The sequence below is a fragment of the Eubalaena glacialis genome, chromosome 12 (assembly GCF_028564815.1).
Source record: "Eubalaena glacialis isolate mEubGla1 chromosome 12, mEubGla1.1.hap2.+ XY, whole genome shotgun sequence".
NCBI lineage: Eukaryota > Metazoa > Chordata > Mammalia > Artiodactyla > Balaenidae > Eubalaena > Eubalaena glacialis.
The window spans coordinates 24,505-42,498 of NC_083727.1; the positions used below are offsets into that span (position 1 = coordinate 24,505).

Below are 17,994 nucleotides of genomic sequence, written 5' to 3' on the forward strand. Positions count from 1 at the left end.
TTCAGTTATTGTATTGTTCATCTCTCTTTGTTTGCTCTTTAATTCTTCTAGGTGTTTGTTCTTTAATTTTTCTATCTCTTTGTTAAACATTTCTTGCATCTTCTCAATCTTTGCCTCCATTCTTTTTCCGAGGTCCTGGATCATCTTCACAAGCATTCTTCTGAATTTTTTTTTCTGAAGGTTGCCTCTCTCCACTTCATCTAGGGTTTTATCTTGTTCCTTCATCTGGTACATAGTCCTCTGCCTTTTCATTTTGTCTATCTTTCTGTGAATGTGGTTCTTGTTCCACAGCCTGCACAATCATAGTTCTTCTTGTTTCTCTCAACTCACCTTTTGGTCTGTGCATGAGTCATGGATCTTGGCGAATCACAGTAGATTATTGTGAGCTTCACTGTGTGGTGGTGACTCCAGTGAAGCTACTCTATCAGCTGTGATTTTATTGCTGAGAAAATTAATCTAACGCTGGTATCTTGTTTGTGGCTATTGACCTGGAAAATGCTATTTTTTCTCAATATCTGTTAATGGAGCCATAAATATTAGAATGGAGTAATGATGATCCAGATATTGTACTGATGCAAGGAAAAGTGTGGTTTTTGAGGTGTGCAATGGAATGAAACTTCCTGTGGACCCACCTGATGCTTTCACCACAGGACATCCTCTCAAATCACAGATTCACAGGATGAATGGTGCACAAGGGTGGTCTGAAACTCAAGCTAGGAAACAACAAAACAATATAATAAGCACCTGGGGTTGGTGAGAACCACATCACAAGAGAGATGACAGGGAAAGAAAGAAGGAAGGACGAGGGAAGCCTGACTCAGTCCCTCCCCAGTTGAAAGAACAGGCTTGCCCACATTCAAATTTACTTCAAGCTTGAGGATAAAATTCACCCTTTGTCTGTGGGAGCTCACAGCTCTATCCTCTGAAAGACTGAGGTCTCGGGGGGGAAGGCAGAGCTGTGGTCTAGAAGAAGATGAGGCTGTGGGATCTTCTCCTCCACCTGGTGACAGGTCCCCAAGGTGAGGGTCTCAGGTGTCAGACACAGGTCTATGGTGTTGGTTGTGACTGCAGGTGACTGACAGTGACTGATTCTCTTTGTTCACAGGTGTCCTGTCCCAGGTGCAGCTGCAGGAATTAGGACCCAGACTGGTGAAGCCCTCCCAGACCCTCTCCCTCACTTGTGCTGTCTCTGGATTCTGCATCACAACCAATGCATATCATTGGACCTGGAAACGCCAGCTCCTAAGGAAGGAGCTAGAGTGGATGGGATGCATACATTTTGCTGGTGGCACAGCATATAACCCATCACTCATGAGTACCGTCTCCATCTCCAGGGACGTATCCAGGAACAAGTTCTCCCTGCAGCTGAGCTCTGTGACCACCGAGGACACAGCCCTGTATAACTGTGCAAAAGATACACAGTGAGGGTAACTCAGTGTGAGCCCAGACACAAATCTCCCTGCAGGGAGATAGGAGAGGGGATGTAGGGAGTGCTCAGGAACCACAATTGTGTGTTTTAGCTCCAGGAAGATGTGCAGATATAAGTTAAGGGCTGGTTTCCTGTCAGGGTCTGCAACTTCTTATCCATGTAGCAGTTTTCCCTGTGGAACCTCTCTGGGCTCATAATTCTCTGCATAAATATTCAGTATCTGACAGAAGATTTGTTGGAATAAGAGAAAACTACTCTCACATGCACAAAAGGCAGAGTCAGTTACAGTCGCTGACTCCTGTCCCTAAATGTCAATCAATTATCAAATCTATGTTGAGTCAGCTGCATCTATAGAAGAGTCTCTGTGGAACTCAAAAATGCAGATCAGCAAACCCCAGTCCATCACCCCAGCTAGCCAGCAGGGAACAGCATAAAGTGCAGGCTGGGGTCAGGCAACAGAGCTGTTATAAATCCGAAGCCATATAAGAAACATTGCTGGTGGCCATGCTATTTGTCTTGACACCACACTCACAGCTTTAATAGTAGGTGACACCAAGAAAGAACACAAGGATCCCAACTGAAACTAGGTATGGATGTCTCCTTTGATGATGGGACACACGCACACCCCAAAAGAATATGAGTGTTATCACCTCCATCATTAAGGTGTCTGTTGAGAGAATGTCCGGCCTTTCAGCAAGTCAGAAATGGCCTTATATAGAGAGGAGTGGGGGCTGGTTCAGGGTTTTTACTGTGGTTCAGGGGTGGGGAAAAGCAAGGGCCCCTCTCTCTGAAGGGGCTCCTGTGGTTCCAATCTTCCACCAATATCAAAGGAGGCAGAACCTATGCTTTCCTACCAGATGTCCCATGTGTGAGCGGAATCAGTAGAGTGAGAAATGAGCCTTAAGGTTCAGCCATCAAACATCAACTATAGAGTATGACTACCTATTTCACTTCAAAACTAGAAAATGAGTAAAAAAAAAATAGACAAATGGGGGAGGGATCAAGATCCCTCACCTTCTCCCCACAGATACATCAAAGATACACCTACATGTGGATCAAATCTCACAGAACATCTACTGAACGTTGGCAGAAGACCTCAGACCTCCAAAAGGGCAAGAAAATTTCCATGTAACTGGGTAGGGCAAAAGGAAAAACAGAGAGAGAGAAATTAATCAGGACAGGTTCTGCACTGCTGGGAGGGAGCACTGAAAGAGGAAAGGTTTCCACACACTGGGAAGTCCTCCCATTGACAGGGACAGAGGGGGAGCTTTGGAGCCTTGGAGATGAGTGCAGCAAGAGGTGTACAGAGGGCAAAGCAGATAGACACGTGCACAGACAATAGGTGCTGACTGGCATGCCCCAGCCTGAGACACTCTTCCGCTGGGGTGGGGGCTGGTTGCTGAGGCTTGGGCTTTGGAGGTTAGACCCTGTGGAGAGGACTGGGGGTGGCTGTGCGAAGACAGTTTGAAGGGTCTAGGGTGTGGTGCGCCACAACCGAGGGAGTCCAGGAAAAAGCCTGGGCCCGCCAGAGAGGCAGGGTGCCATTGCTGGGGGGTGTGGGAGGAGAGGGGCTGTTCCACCAAAGTAACATCTTTCTCTGTGACCTCTCAGCCATCAGGCCACTGCCTACATGAGCTATGGGAGCTGGCACTAGCCGCCGCCGGCATCTCGGACTACAGAAGCAGTGCAGACCACTGCTACAGGCGTGTGTCCTGTAGCAGGTCACTGCTCCCACCTTCCAGCGAGCATTCGCGGCCCAACAACACCAAGGGTCCCACAGCCCGGTGCCAACTGCTGCCCCCGCCTCCCTGGGAGTGCATGTGACCCACCACCACTGCCAAGGTTCCTGTGACCCAGTGCCACCATTACCCCCCCACACCCTGGGGGTGAGCTCAATGCCCCACCACTGCTGAGGATCCCGCAACGCAGCACCAGCCACCGTCCCACCTCCCCAGGGGTGTGCACGGTACCCGCTGCCAGTGCTGCCCTCACTCCCCAGCGTTGTGTGCAATCTGCCACCCCTGCCAAGGGGCCCTCAGCCGAGAGCCAAGTGCTACCCCCACCTTCCTGGGAAAGTGCACACAGGCCAGCACACGCTGAGGAAAGAGACCATAAGCATCCAAACCAAGAACAGCCCTCACGCCAAAAACAATTAAACCCACACAAGCTACGCAGGGACGCTTCAGCATATACATAGCCCTCCAAGACTACAGTAGATATTTGTTTCTCCTGAACTCACAGAGTAAGAGAAACGTGAGCCTAATGAAGAAGCAGAAGAACCACTCTCAGTTAAAAGACCAAGAAAACTCCCCTGAAGGAACAAACAATGAAACAGACCTCTTCAGTCTAACAGACATCAAGTTCAAAAAGTCAGTAATGAAAATACTGGAGGCATTAAGAAAGGCTATTGACAGAAATGCAGATTACTGTAAAAAGGAACTAGAAACTACAAGGGGAAGCCAAGAAAAATTAGAAACTTCATTTGCCGAGATGAAAGCTGAGCTCAAAGCAATAAATAGCAGAATGAATAATGCAGAAGAAAGAATAAGTGACCTGGAAGATAGAATAATGGAAATTACCCAATCAAATCAGCAGACAAAAAGCCAAATGAAAAAAACAAAATGAAAGTAATATGGGATAATATAAGATGGGTCAATCTACACATAATAGGGATTCTAGAAGGAGAAGAAAGAGAAAAAGGGGTTGAACATGTATTTGAAGAATTTATGGCTGAAAATTTCCTAAACCTAAAGAAGGAAACAGATATCCAGATACAGGAAGCACAGAGGTTCCCAAACAAGATGAACCCAAATGGACCTACACCAAGACATATAATAAAAAATGGCAAAAGTTAAAGAGAAGATTCTAAAGGCAGCAAGAGAAAAACAAAGAGTTAATTACAAGAGAACCCCCATAAGGCTATCAGCTGATTTCCTACAGAAACTCTTCAGGACACAAGGGAATGGCAAAATATATTCAAAGTCTTTAAAGAGAAAAATCTGCAACCTAGAATAATCTACACAGAAAGGTTATCATTTAGAATAGGAGAAGATACAAAAAATTTCTCAGACAAGAAAAAAACAAAAACCAAATCCAAAAAAGAGGGGATATATGTATACATATAGCTGATTCACTTTGCTGAACAGTATAAACTAACACAATATTGTAAAGCAAATATACTCCAATAAAAAATTTTTTTAAAAAGGGACACCAGGGTCACGCAGCCTGCACGGCCCAGAGTGACCACTAAGGAACACTGTCACCCCGACAATCCAGTAACAGCATCTCCTGAGTGCTTGTCTTACCAACTTCACTGGAGAACATTCTTTAAACTCCCACCACCCATCCAGGTTCAAGGGATCTATCACACTGCAAGTCAAGCTGAGAGGGGTGAATACCCTCCACACTTTCATGTCTTGCAAGTTCCATTCTCTCTTTCCCTTGTTTTCATGTTAGTTCTGCACAAATGACTGTGCACGTTGCTCTTACTGGGATAAGGAACGTTCTCAGACATTAGCTCCAGTGAATCCTCTTTACGTCTCATTCTACACAACCTCTCTGTAGGTTTAGTCCTCGCTGGTCACTTCCATCTTCTTGAAATCACCCCTCAGGTGGTTTCTCCTGTCCTCTCTACTTAGCACGTCCTTTGATGTATCTTCCACATCTGCCTGACAATTAAATGTACAGTTTCTCAGGGATAAGTCTGCTTATCTAGGCTAAAATACACTACAGCAATTCACATTGTAAAGTCCAATCAAATGAATTAATCTTTGAGGTGAAACAGTACTTCATGCTTGGAAATGTTGGTCTCCTGGTCAGAGGGCAAAAGAAATCAGATTTCAGTGACATTAAGGATTCTAACACAGCTCTACCAGTTTTAGTGCCCTCTATGTTCATATCAGGCTTTTCCATCCTGTGGACAATAGAGGATGACCATTGTCTGATGAGTTTTTAGATAAAACATCAAAAAAAAGGATCCATTCAAGAAGATATTGATAAATTTGACTTTGTTAAAAAATTAAAAACATTTGTCCCACAAAAGATATCATTAAGGAAATGAAAAGACAAATGTAGATTGGGAAAATGTATTTCAAAATCATATATATGACAAAAGATGGTGTTCATAATGTGTTAAGAACTTTATATACTATGTGGGGAAGCCCTGGACCCTCTGACCACGGGGCCCAGCCCCAGGGACACGGGAGAGGGAGGCTGGGAGTGAGGGGTTTCCTGTCAGGGTTAAAGTTTACATTACTATGAGCAAATGTATGCTATGAACCCTTTTCAATTTCCCACCCTGAACTCGAACTTCACAGATAATAGTAGACAAAGACAGTGGATTATTTAATCCTCTGCCATAATCATTTCAACCCTGGAAGAGGCTGGATTACACAGATGCACAGTCACTCTTTTTATTTTCAATGTTTTCTTTGTATAAGAGTGTGATTATTTCTGATGTGATTAGATTGGATCCTCTGCAATATGACATCAGCTGGCATAAGAGAGGACTTTGCCCAGGGTACCATAAATACAATAATAAAACTTCCAGCATCAGTAACCTATACCATGCCTCTGTTTGGAATGTAGTTACTCAAATTACAGTAAAATTGTAAATGGTTAAATTAAAAATATATATACTGGAAAGATCTGTTCTTTACATTGTGAGCATTTTTAAACCAATACAGACATCAAATAATTATTTCCATATGAAATTATGATTATAAAATTTTGACAGTTGTAGATATATAAATGTGCTGTGTTTCAGAAAATATCTGAACAAATGCTAAACCCTTCAATATCTATTTGAAAAACACATGAGATTTGAAATAGTCCACCATTTATTCTTATGCTTAGGAAGGAGATGCCTTGTTTTAAACTGATTTCAATGTATCTCTTAAACCAAGTGCTGCTCCCCTAACCCAGATTCAAATGCCGAGTGAGTCTGAAGGGAAGAGAACTCACAGGGGCCCAGAAAGATCACAGGGAGTGTAACCTCACTCCATCCCCACTTATAAGAACAGGGCTTCCCCACATGCAAATTTTCCTGCAAGCTCTAGGGTAAAATCCACCCTTGGGTAGTGGGGGCTCAAAGCTCGCTCCTCAGGCACGGCTGAGGTCTCTGGGGAAGGCAGAGCTGTGGTCTAGAAGAAGATGCAGCTGTGGGGTCTTTTCCTCTGCCTGGTGACAGGTCCCCAAGCTGTGTGTCTCAGGTTCAGGGCACAGGTCTATGGGGATGATTGTGGCTGCAGGTGACTAAGGGGGACTGATTCTCCTTGTTCCCAGGTGTCCTGTCTGACCTGACACTGCAGGAGTCTGGCCCAGGACTGGTGAAACCCTCACAGACCCTGTCCCTCACCTGTGCTGTCTCCGGGGGCTCTGCAACCAGCAGTTACTACTGGAATTGGATCTGCCCGTGCCCTGGGAAAGGGTTGGAGTGGTTGGGGTGCTGGACAGGTAGTACAAGCTACAACCCTGCTTTCCAAGGCCGAATCTCCATCACTGCTGACACGTCCAAGAACCAGTTCTCCCTGCAGCTGAGTTCTGTGACCACCGAGGACACAGCCGTGTATTACTGTGCAAGAGACAGTGAGAGGAAGTCAGTGTGAGCCCAGACACAAACCTCTCTGCAGGGAGACAGGAGGGGCTGGGCTGCAGGGGGAGCTCAGAGACTAGGCCCAGGAGCCGGTGCAGAGGGTGGCAGGGAAGGGGCTTTCGGTTGGGATCAAGAATTACCTCTCCAAAACATTCAGCTGCCCCAAGGGACATTTCATGTTTTTTCTGTCTCTGAATTCTCATATTCTCAGCGCAGCCAACAAACAAGGAAGTTACATTGTCTATTTGCAGATGGGATATCATCAGTCACTAGGGATCTGTCCATCAAGTTCCTATATCTTATTTATTTTTCTTGACAAAGAGAACATCCAGAAGACTCTCAGCTTCCCTGTGATTCGAAAACATTTCCACAAAGGGAGGTACCAGCACATTTCATCAACCCTGTGTCCAAACCCAACTTCGACCCCCTCACGCACAGGTGGCCCACATATAGGCCCTCCTGTCAGACAGGCACATATGACCTCAGGGGGTTATGATCAGTGCACCCCCCAGGACCTCTGTCCACAGGGTCTCTCCCCCCCCCCCCAGGATATGTTAACCTCCTGCTTCTGATTTACTGGGGTGGATGTTGAACCCACCCCAACATAACGCTCTGCCTTCTGCTTTTTAAATTCTCCCTCTACCTGTCCTAGACCCTGAGCACCATGGGGTTAGGGTTAGGGTAGGGTTAGGGTTAGGGTTAGGGTTAGGGTTTAAAAAAAGCACACAAGATCTCAGAAAACCAAGTAGTGTTTCCCTCTGTGACGGGAATTTATGAGGTAAATCTCCATTTGAAAGGGTGTCTCCCTCCCTGACCAGGAATAGGGTGACTGAAGCTCAAGAAACTTTTACCTATGGAGAAGGCCTGGACTTAAATCTACATAACAAACATACCCTCGTTTACTACGCACTACCTGATAATCTCTTTTAACTGGCTTCCCCCCTCTCCCAACACCTTTCTTTTTTTAACTGAAGATGGTATATAAGGGGGATTAGGTCATTTCCTGAGTTAGTTTTCCTGGTGTTGACCTGAAACAAACAGACAGCCAGATATTTCTCCAGCAAATATGGGTTTATTCTCAGGATCGGGAGAAAATCACAACTTGGAGGTCTGCAACCACAGCAAGGCACATGACCATCCCCATGAGTCAAGGGAAGGAAAACACCTCTGTAGAAAGGAAGAGGACACTGGGAAGGCTACAGCAAACAGAGTACACAATTTTTTATTGGCTGAGTCCTTCAGTCCTGGCTCAGTCCTTTCCTGAGGCCAGGAAATGAGAGTCTTTCTTCTTACTGTGGGGCTCTGCAATTGTGGTAACGCATGAGAGCTCTCCGTTCTGGTCTCCCAGTCCTATTTAACTGAGGTCTCTGCTTATTAATTTTTACAACACTAACCCCTAATTCTTAGCCCTTGGCCCAATCCCTAAACCCAAACCTAACTCCTAACCCTTAACTCTAGGCCCTAACCCCTAAGCTTATCCCTTCCCCACCATCCTAAACCCTCTCCCTAACTGCACCCTTCACGCCACGCTCCATCCCTTTCCTGGACCAACTGGGCCAATGACATTTCTGAATCCTTCAGCATCTCCACCCTGCCTCTCCCCGGCACCCTACAGCCCCACCTCCAGGGCTCAGTAGGCGACTGGGGTCATCCGCCCCTAGGTGAGCGGATATGTGCCCCCAGACCTAGAGCGCTCAACAGTGTCCGCAGGACGTGCCCAGGCCGTCAGGAAGTCAGAGAGCCCGTGCTCCGCTGCACGTAGCTCACCTAAACGCCCTCCTAGACCTCCACGAGACCCCCGAGGACTCAAGCGGCTTCGCGCCCCTGCCCCAGCAACCAATCGGAAGTCAGGGACAACGACGCGGGCCCACGCCGGGCCTCCCCGTGGCCCCGCCCCCTCTCCACTGCCGTCCAATCCCTTCTGGCCCGCCGTCCACTGCGCTTCCGCGCCGACTTCCGCTTTCGGCAGCGGGGCGGCAGTCCGAGGGGCCTGCTGCCTGTGCCCATGGCAGCCGCGAGCAGCGGGCTGACTGAGCTGGGTTTCGTGGAGGCGGCGCCGGCGTGGCGGCTGCGCAGCGAGCAGTTCCCCAGCAAGGTGGGCGGCCGGCCGGCGTGGCTGGGCGCAGCCGGGCTGCCGGGGCCCGCGGGGCTGGCCTGCGCGCAGTGCGGCCGCCCACTGGCCTTCCTGCTGCAGCTGTACGCGCCGCTCCCGGGCCGCGCCGACGCCTTCCACCGCGGTCTCTTCCTTTTCTGTTGCCGAACGCCACCGTGCTGCGCCGGCCTACGCGGTGAGCGGCCCGGGGCCCGGCTAGCGCGTGCGTGGTGACCGGCCCGGGGCCCCGGTCGCGCGTGCGCGGTGAGCGGCCTGCGGCCCCGGTCGCGCGTGCGCGGCCTTGCTCGCGGTCAGGGCCCAGAAACCGTGCAGCCTCCTCTGCGCCCCCGCCGCGGGCGTCTCCCCTGTACCCCGCGAGCGTTTCCGGGGGTGGGGGGCGTTCCAAGGGCTCGCGCCTTCTTCGCCCCCAGCTTTTTGTTAATCAGTCGGTAGTAGGTGTGGTACAATACGTTCAGATAATAGAACCTGTAATTTTTTGGAAACCTGGTTTCCAACACGTTTCTCATATGTATGTAGTCTGAGTTAATGTTACTTTTGTTACTAATTTGAACAAGCTCAAAGAGCCTACTTAGTTGTATAGACTCTAAAAAGTTTCTCGTTTTCATTTTTTTTTCCTTTCCAGAAAATAAGCTCTTTGAAAGCAAAAACTTTCTTCTGTTTTTTTTTTAAAAAATGACTGTCTTTTCAGTCCTGTGTGAAGGCTCAAATATTTGAATTGCTGTGTTGTTTTATTTAAAGCATGTATAACGTTTCTCCTTCTGTCTCCTTAGTTTTTAGAAATCAGTTGCCCAGGAGAAATGACTTCTACGCCTATGAGCCACCTTCTGAGGATCCTCCGCCAGAGACAGGAGAATCCGTGTGCCTCCAGCTCAAGTCTGGTGCTCATCTCTGCAGAGTTTGTGGCTGTTTAGGCCCCAAAACCTGCTCCAGATGTCACAAGGCACATTACTGCAGTAAGGAGCATCAGACTCTCGACTGGAGATTGGGACATAAGCAGGCTTGTACACAAGCAGGTCAGTCAATTCTGTTTTTATTTTTAAATCTCAGCTCAGTTTCATAGTGTCTATCAGGCCAAATCTTTCATTTTGAGGATAAACGTTAACATTAGAAAAGGTGTAATACTTTTCAAAGTTTTGGTTAACTACTGACATAAACACCTTTATGAAGAAGGAACTGTGAGGTCTCGTCCACTCACGTCCCAGCCTAGCTTTAGTGTAGTCATTTAATTTATGACCCATAATCTAAAATGCTGGAGCTACATACGTTAATTACTAGGGGAAACTGTTATGACATGGAATACACTTCAGATATAGGAAATTATTTGACCTTCCGAACTAAATGATTACTAATGATGCTAGTTACCTTACTTTGTTTCAGGTGATTTGGACAGTACAGTTCCAGACCACAGCTTCCTTTTTCCAGAATTTGAAATTGTAATAGAAACAGAAGATGAGATTATGCCTGAAGTTGTGGAAAAAGATGATGAATCAGAGATTATAGGTAGCATGGGTAAGGAATCAGTTTCAAAACTCATTCATTAAATATACACTACTATGTATAAAATAGATAACTAATGAGAACCTACTGTATAGCATAGGGAACTCAGTGCTCTGTGGTGAACTAAATAGGAAGGAAATCTAAAAAAGGGAATAGATGTATAAGAAAAAAAGGGAAAAGGTGGGGGGAAGAACAGTGAATCTAGTTGAAGCAGAGGGAAAGTAGAGGGTCCAGTGTCCCAACATTCCAGCCTCAAGGGACATGTTCTCATCCATTTCAGGGGACACTGAGGACCTGCCATGGAAACCTAGGGATTAGAGAACCAATTTGGAGACACCTGTCTTAGATCATTGCTAAGACAAAAAACGTTTTTCTTTTTAACTAACATATGAAAAGATGCAGTGCCAGATGTTTAAAAGCACCTAGGAAGAGGGGTGCTATGTTTGTTGGTGGGTAGTAGTGTTAGAGAGTGTGCTTTGGGGAAGAATTCACTGATGAAGGAGTCTGATAGAAAATTTCCAATAACAGGTGAGAGAGAACTCCCTGTATTGAGTGTCCAGTGAAATGAAACCACGCTGTATCTAATCTGGACAGTGCATGCCATTGATCCACGCTGTCTCTACTCCCTCAGACATGGGGCCAATAAAGTAATAAGCAATAGAAATGTAAAAAAAAGAAAAAAAAACCTCTTTCATTAAGTGATTAAATATAATCCTTGAAAGGAAGGGCTCAATATGCCAAGAAGAGAAGCACTGATAGGAAAAGGCAACTCACTTGGGAGGCTGCAACCTGTACTTTTCAAATATTGCCTCATTTGAAGATATCCTTTCTGTACTTCCCTCCTTGGCATATGTAAGGTACGTTCTGGTTCCTGTAAAGATGTCAGAGGAAGTATCCAGGTGGTCAGTTGGGTGGGGCTGCACAGGATGCTGGAAACTTGGAAAGTTTATCTGGCTCCAGGATTTGTTTCTCTGATTGAGATGGTGGACATGAGAGTGCCTCGCAGTGTTTGGTGGGCAGCAGGGGCCCTTTTATCTGGCAAGTTTCAGATACTTGATTTTGTCAGTTACCTCAAGGTTATCATACTCTGGAGCAGTGCCTGTGCTGAGGCTGAGCAGTAGCCAAAATTTACCCAACACTTACTCTGTACCACGGGCCTTTGTGCATGATCTTACTAAAATCTTGACATCAGAACAGTATGTTAGAAACTCTGCCCCATTTTGCAGTGAGGAATTTGAGGTTCTGGGTATAACTTGTTTGGTTGTATAACTGACTAAAGTTGTTAAGTTCTAGAACTGAAGTTTGAGCTCACATCTTATTGACTCCGAAACTTGAGCTCTTAACCACCACAAAATGTAGATTTCAGAATCTAAATTAAATTTTAGATTAGAATGTCAGCTTACTGGCTTACAGTTCCCATTCAGGGTATCAGAAATATCTTCTGAGTTACAAAGACTCGATCCTGTTGGGGATGGTGGTGTTTCAGGTAGCTGAGATTCCAGAGGTGAGTGTGAAGGAGTGAGCTGGTAGGGTTAGGGCATGTGATAACTGTATGAGTGTAAGGGAAAGGACAGATGAAACATGAAGAGATTGGAAATAAGAGTCCAGATGGGTGAAGGACACTAGTGATAAGCAGGGCTCATGTTTTTGGGGTGCGCTTTCGTGTGCTGGGCACAGCAGTCCTCAGACTGGGACTTGGGGTCTGTTCTTTTAATTTGCAGTTTTAAAGAGAAGCTCTTACTAGGAGCCGGCATAGTAATAATGCTTCATGGAGTACCTGCAAAGTCAGATGGTCTTAAAGCACAAACATTAATGAATTAAAATAGGAAACCCTGTGGAAACATCTGGCCTTCACTGTCTGATTTAACACTAAGTTGGTTGTTTAAAACTGGCCTCCCTCAGCATGTGTTTATTGTCAAGACATGGAGATTATTCCTGTTGCGTAATAGTTATGTTGATAATTTTTTAGGTGAAGCACCTGAGGAAGAATTGGATTCCATGGCAAAACATGAATCTAGGGAAGATAGAATTTTTCAGAAGTTTAAAACCAAAATATCCCTTGAACCAGAACAGGTAAAACAGAATTCATATACAACCCCTTCTGTTCTTTTCAGGTGGTGTTTTAGGGGTATAAACCCTGAGTAGGGAATTCCCTGGCAGTCCAGTGGTTAGGACTCTGCACTTCCATTGCTGGGGGCCCAGGTTCGATCCCTGGTTGGGGAACTAAGAAACCAACCTGCCACATTAGCACGAAGACCACTGTGGTTTTGTGAAAATAATAATGGGTTTTGCTGTTATGAAGAATTCTGGCTTCTTGAATTACATATCGACCTTCTGATGTAACTGTATCTACAGCGTGGGGGAAAAAAAAAAAAAGAGTGGTTTTGAGGATTAAGGTAGATTGTAGACTCACAGTAAGTATTCAGCAAATGTTTCCCTTTGCCACTTTTTTTCTATTAACTTTATTCCCCTTAACTTCCCTCACCATAAACATAAATCACTAAAGAAGACAGCTAAATTCCCATAAGCCAGTCGCTAGAGCAAATAAATATCCAGGGGCTTATAGGAAGAGTAGGTCTAGGTCCTAAATACTGAGAACGTAGTTTTTAGCAACGCATATGCTTTTAACAAGAAATATTGAGGAAAGTCACTCATTTGTTATATAAGATGTTATTATAACAAAATCTACTTCTGTTTTATTTATCTAAACACTGTAGCTCACTTGGTATTTGTTCCTTTAAAAATTGTAAACTAAGGTTCCTTATATCTGTGTGAAGGTAAGCACAAACCCTGGGCTGCATTTTAGATTCACAACCTGGTAATGGGGAAATAGGATTATTGTTAGTCTCTTCACAAAATAGTCATAGGATTCAGATTCTAACCATAATGACATCTAAGAAAAATAATTTGGATATCCTGAATCAGATAAGCTGAAACAGTCCCTTTGATCAGGGGTCCCCAAACCCGGGGCCGAGGGCTGGTACCATGAAGCTTCATCTGCCACTCCACATCGCTCGCATTAACGCCTGAACCACCCCCCTTCCCCCTCCCTGTCCGTGGAAAAATTGTCTTCCACAAAACAAAACCGGTCCCTGGTGCCAAAAAGGTTGGGCACCGCTGCCTTTGATGACACTGAGAACGGTATTAATGGTGCCCAGTGGAGGGGCACAGGGGAACAGACAGTAAAGTGGTTTTCAGATGAGCGTTTCATCAATTGTAAGAGTATGTACAGAGTTTCTCTAGATGATCCTCAGATCACATGAGATGTTAGTGATTTAAACTGATCCTGATTTTTAGATTCTCAGATATGGCAGAGGGATTGCCCCCATCTGGATCTCTGGTGAAAATATCCCTCAAGAAAAGGAGATTCCAGATTGCCCTTGTGGTGCCAAGAGAATATTTGAATTCCAGGTATGACCTTAAATAAGTACTATTTTAGTATATAATTACCCTGATTTATAATTTTAAGCATTAAAAAACTTTGCCAAAGCAACGTATGTGTATGGGTCCCTATGGTATTATGGAAGGTTCCCTATAATGAAAATTAGTAGTTTCCTGCCCCACCTTAGGGCTTGTTGCAAGGAGGGAATTATCTTTTACTGGTTATTTGGTAGTTATTTCTATCTTTAAATAGCATGCTTTTTCTGAGACTTACCAGTTTACTAGTTTTTTAGACATTATCTGTTGACTGACTTCTGCAGTAGTGAGGATTTAAATGTAGTCATGCACACCATCTAGACCATTGCCCACTTCCCAGTGTGGTTAGGGTTAGAGTTAGGGTCAATATTATTTTAGTGCCTCTATTGTTACCTTTATAATTTAAAATAATATACCTCTTTTACAGTCTTTGACTCTGTCCTTTGTGAGAGTGTTTCAGAACGCTTACTCTGTTTAGTCTTGGTTTGTAGATTTGTTAGGGGAACAAATTAATGTAATCATTAAGGTAAAAATTTTTTGCCCCGAAAGAAATTGTTAGCATCAAGATCCATTTGGGTTGTGCGGAAGTGCTCTTGAACTGTGGATTCACTAACCTTATAAAGCGATATTTGTTTCTTAGGATGATAAAAGGATTTTTGAGGACTGATCCAAAACTGATTGGTTCTTACTGCCAGAGCTCTGACTGACGCCCAGGATGAGCTGACGGTGGTTGTGTAAGGCAGTTTGATAACAGTAGTGGCAGTGCTGGCTCTTACTCTTTCCCATGAGACCACTGACTCCTAAGACCCATTTCTAGTCTATACAAATACATCAATAGATTTCCTTTTTGTATTCTACTAGGTTAGTGTTTCTTCAGAGTCATAGTAACAGCATCTGCTATTCGGGTTGTAAATAACCCAAAATAAAAGTTGCCCAAATAGAAGCCTCATCCCTATTTTGTGGCATATTATTAATAAATAATTAGGTTAACAGCCAGGTCAAATAGATCAGCTGATCTTATTATACTTAGGAACTTCTTCCTCAAATGAAAAAGAAAGACACCAAATAGAGAGGGACTTTAAAGAAACATAGAGTTGCAGAGTATTTTTAGATTGTTAAATATGTTAACACCGTAATGTCTGTAATCTTGCTGTGGAGTGTGGAGATGGAGAGACCAGGATCCCCAGGAAGGTCTGGTCTGTTGAAAGCAGACTGTGCTCCTCACCGCCAAGGAGTGCTCTGACTGTGCCATCCTTTTCCCAGGTCATGCCTCATCTGCTCAACTACCTGAAGGCCGACAGACTGGGCAGGAGTGTCGACTGGGGCGTCCTGGCCATTTTCACCTGTGCTGAAAGCTGTGGCCTGGGCACTGGCTACACAGAGGAATTTGTTTGGAAGCAAGATATAACAGATGCCGCCTAAAGACAATGGTGTAAAGCCTTAAAATATTCATCATCACTTAGACCTTCCATTTCTAGGACTTTATCCTAAGGAAGTAATTATACCAGAGATACACAAAGATTTTGTTTTAGGGGTTGTTTACATTGTCTAATATTAGACAGAAATGTCCAGTGACAGGGAATTAAGTAAATTCTGGTGTATGTCCAGCAGGAGGCTACGCAGTCTTAATGATACAGACTTATATGCACATCAACTAAGATAAAGATGCCAAGGTACCATTATAGATGGTATTCACAGTATGCTATTTTTGTAAAAATATTTATACATGTGTATGTACACCAAAAATATCTGGAATGATATGCACTAGATGTGAACTGGTTAACTGAACAGTGGGACTAAGTGACATGATCTTTTTATATGTATATTTCTTTCTATAATAAAAATGGGTTATGTGCCTAATTAAGTCAAACCATCACTCAGGCTTCCCTGGTGGCGCAGTGGTTAAGAATCCGCCTGCCAGTGCAGGGGACACGGGTTCCAGCCCTGGTCCGGGAAGATCCCACATGCCACAGGGCAACTAAGCCTGTGTGTCCCAACTACTGAGCCTGTGCTCTAGAGCCCGCGAGCCACAACTACTGAGCCCGCGCGCCTAGAGCCCGTGCTCCACAACAAGAGAAGCCACCGCAATGAGAAGCCCACGTACCGCAACAAAGAGTAGCCCCCGCTCTCCGCAACTAGAGAAAGCCGTGTACAGCAACAAAGAACCAAAGTAGCCAAAAAAAAAAACAAACCATCACTCAGAGCATTTCGCCCCTAAAATTTGCAAAGTTAAAACAAGGAGAAAAATATTTGGGTAAAACCCCAAGAGACTGCCTAAGTTCAAAGAGAAGCTCTACTTCAAAACTCACCTTGATCAGCCAGTGGCACTGCGTATAGACCAGAGACTGAAAGGTCTTTCTCCATCTCCCCATCTCATAGCACTGTCCACATGGCAAGTAAACCCAAATAAGGACAGGGAATCAGCCACTGGAATTTCCCTGGGTCAGCCTGAGGGAAGGCCCTGAGGTAGCTTTCAAGTGAGGGATATTGTTTCCAATGCCTCTGTTTACACAAGCGGTTCCTAAATCAATGCCATCAACCATGCTAAGGCTCCTTCCAGCCCCAAGTGATTTATACTTACCTTGTGATAATTCCCAATTCTCTTAGTGCTGGGCAGGCTTCACTGCTGCGAAGGCAAACCTAAAGAGACATTACTGTTGATCACTGCTTGAAGACCAGCAACTAGTTCTCGTAACATCCCTGCTAACCCTGAAATGCACTGCCACCATAAACATTTTTGGAGGTAATATCACTTGCTAACATCACTGACTTGGCTATTTCACTATAGTTTTATTATCAGGAAATCCTGGCCTTTTAGTCCATATCACGTGTGTGTGAATATGTATGTAATTTATATAAAGATACATAAACTACTGGACTAGTGGGGCCTTCATAGCCCAAACTATAAATAATTCAGAAGTTTGCCCAAGTAGGACAGCATTCTGACTGCAAAGGATTTTTTAAGCAAATTGATTAGGGTCTATTTGGAGAGATCCCCAGATTATGTAGACATTCTTGCAGGCATGTTGGGAACCTGCCAAGCTATCCTTTAGGTGTGTATCCCTGCCAAGGTCTGGAGATGACAGCAAGTTCACAGGGCATTTCCATTTGGAGACAGACTTCCAGCACTGACTTGGCAACCATGTCCAAAAAAAGCAACTAGTTGAAAATAACTAAAACAAAAATAAGAAAGAAAATTTAGATAAATAAAAAAACAACTCAGTTGCCTCTAGATATGTCAAGACATTTAAAAACCTTCATGCCAACCATGAAATGATGGACACATCTCACCCAGCAACTGCTCCTGCGGAGGACATCAATCACTACTGCCGACCCATGCATTGCTGCCCCCCAAACCTCTGCTTGGCCCAGATACTGCCTGACCAGGCAGCTCACCCTACTGTAGAGAGCAGTGCATTCACCTGTCCTTTTTTATTTGATATATTGAATGCTGGTCTCATCATCCTTTGACAATTCAGAGATCATAGCAAAGAAAAAATGTTTCAGTGCTTTTGATATTCATATTAGTGGTAGTGTTCTGTTATTCTAACTCATCATCCCACGTGCCTTTAAAAATTAAGGGTTCTCAGCATAAAATACTAAATATAGAACTGACCAAATAAAAGCCCTGTAGTCCGAATCTGGATTGGATATATTAGTATGAACTCATGAGGTATTTTATCTTGAAAACTTTTAAAGGGAAAGAAGCAAGCACTTATCCTATGTGAAAGAAGTATATCACTATATAAAAAAGCGTTCTAACAAATCATGAAAAAAATAATTAGAATTGTATCTTTTGCAACCCACTAATGAATTAGTGGATCAATCAGAAGATGACAATCAGACATTAAATTCCTAACAAACACTACTTACAGTCTTTACAAAGGGATCAAGCCTTTAGATGCAGTCAGCCACCAGCAGGAAATGCAGAGAACAGAGGAATAC

At 44.6% G+C, this 17,994-nt stretch overlaps 1 protein-coding gene across 1 annotated transcript; it reads left to right on the top strand.

Moving 5' to 3' along the window:
* Window positions 1-8,975: 8,975 nt before the first annotated feature.
* Window positions 8,976-15,859, top strand: PDCD2 (programmed cell death 2). The gene is made up of 6 exons (XM_061207361.1): window positions 8,976-9,310; window positions 9,906-10,148; window positions 10,513-10,644; window positions 12,602-12,705; window positions 13,930-14,043; window positions 15,313-15,859. Exons 1-6 carry the CDS (start codon window positions 9,028-9,030, stop codon window positions 15,469-15,471), a joined length of 1,035 nt encoding a protein of 344 aa, XP_061063344.1. The 5' UTR covers window positions 8,976-9,027; the 3' UTR covers window positions 15,472-15,859.
* Window positions 15,860-17,994: the final 2,135 nt, after the last annotated feature.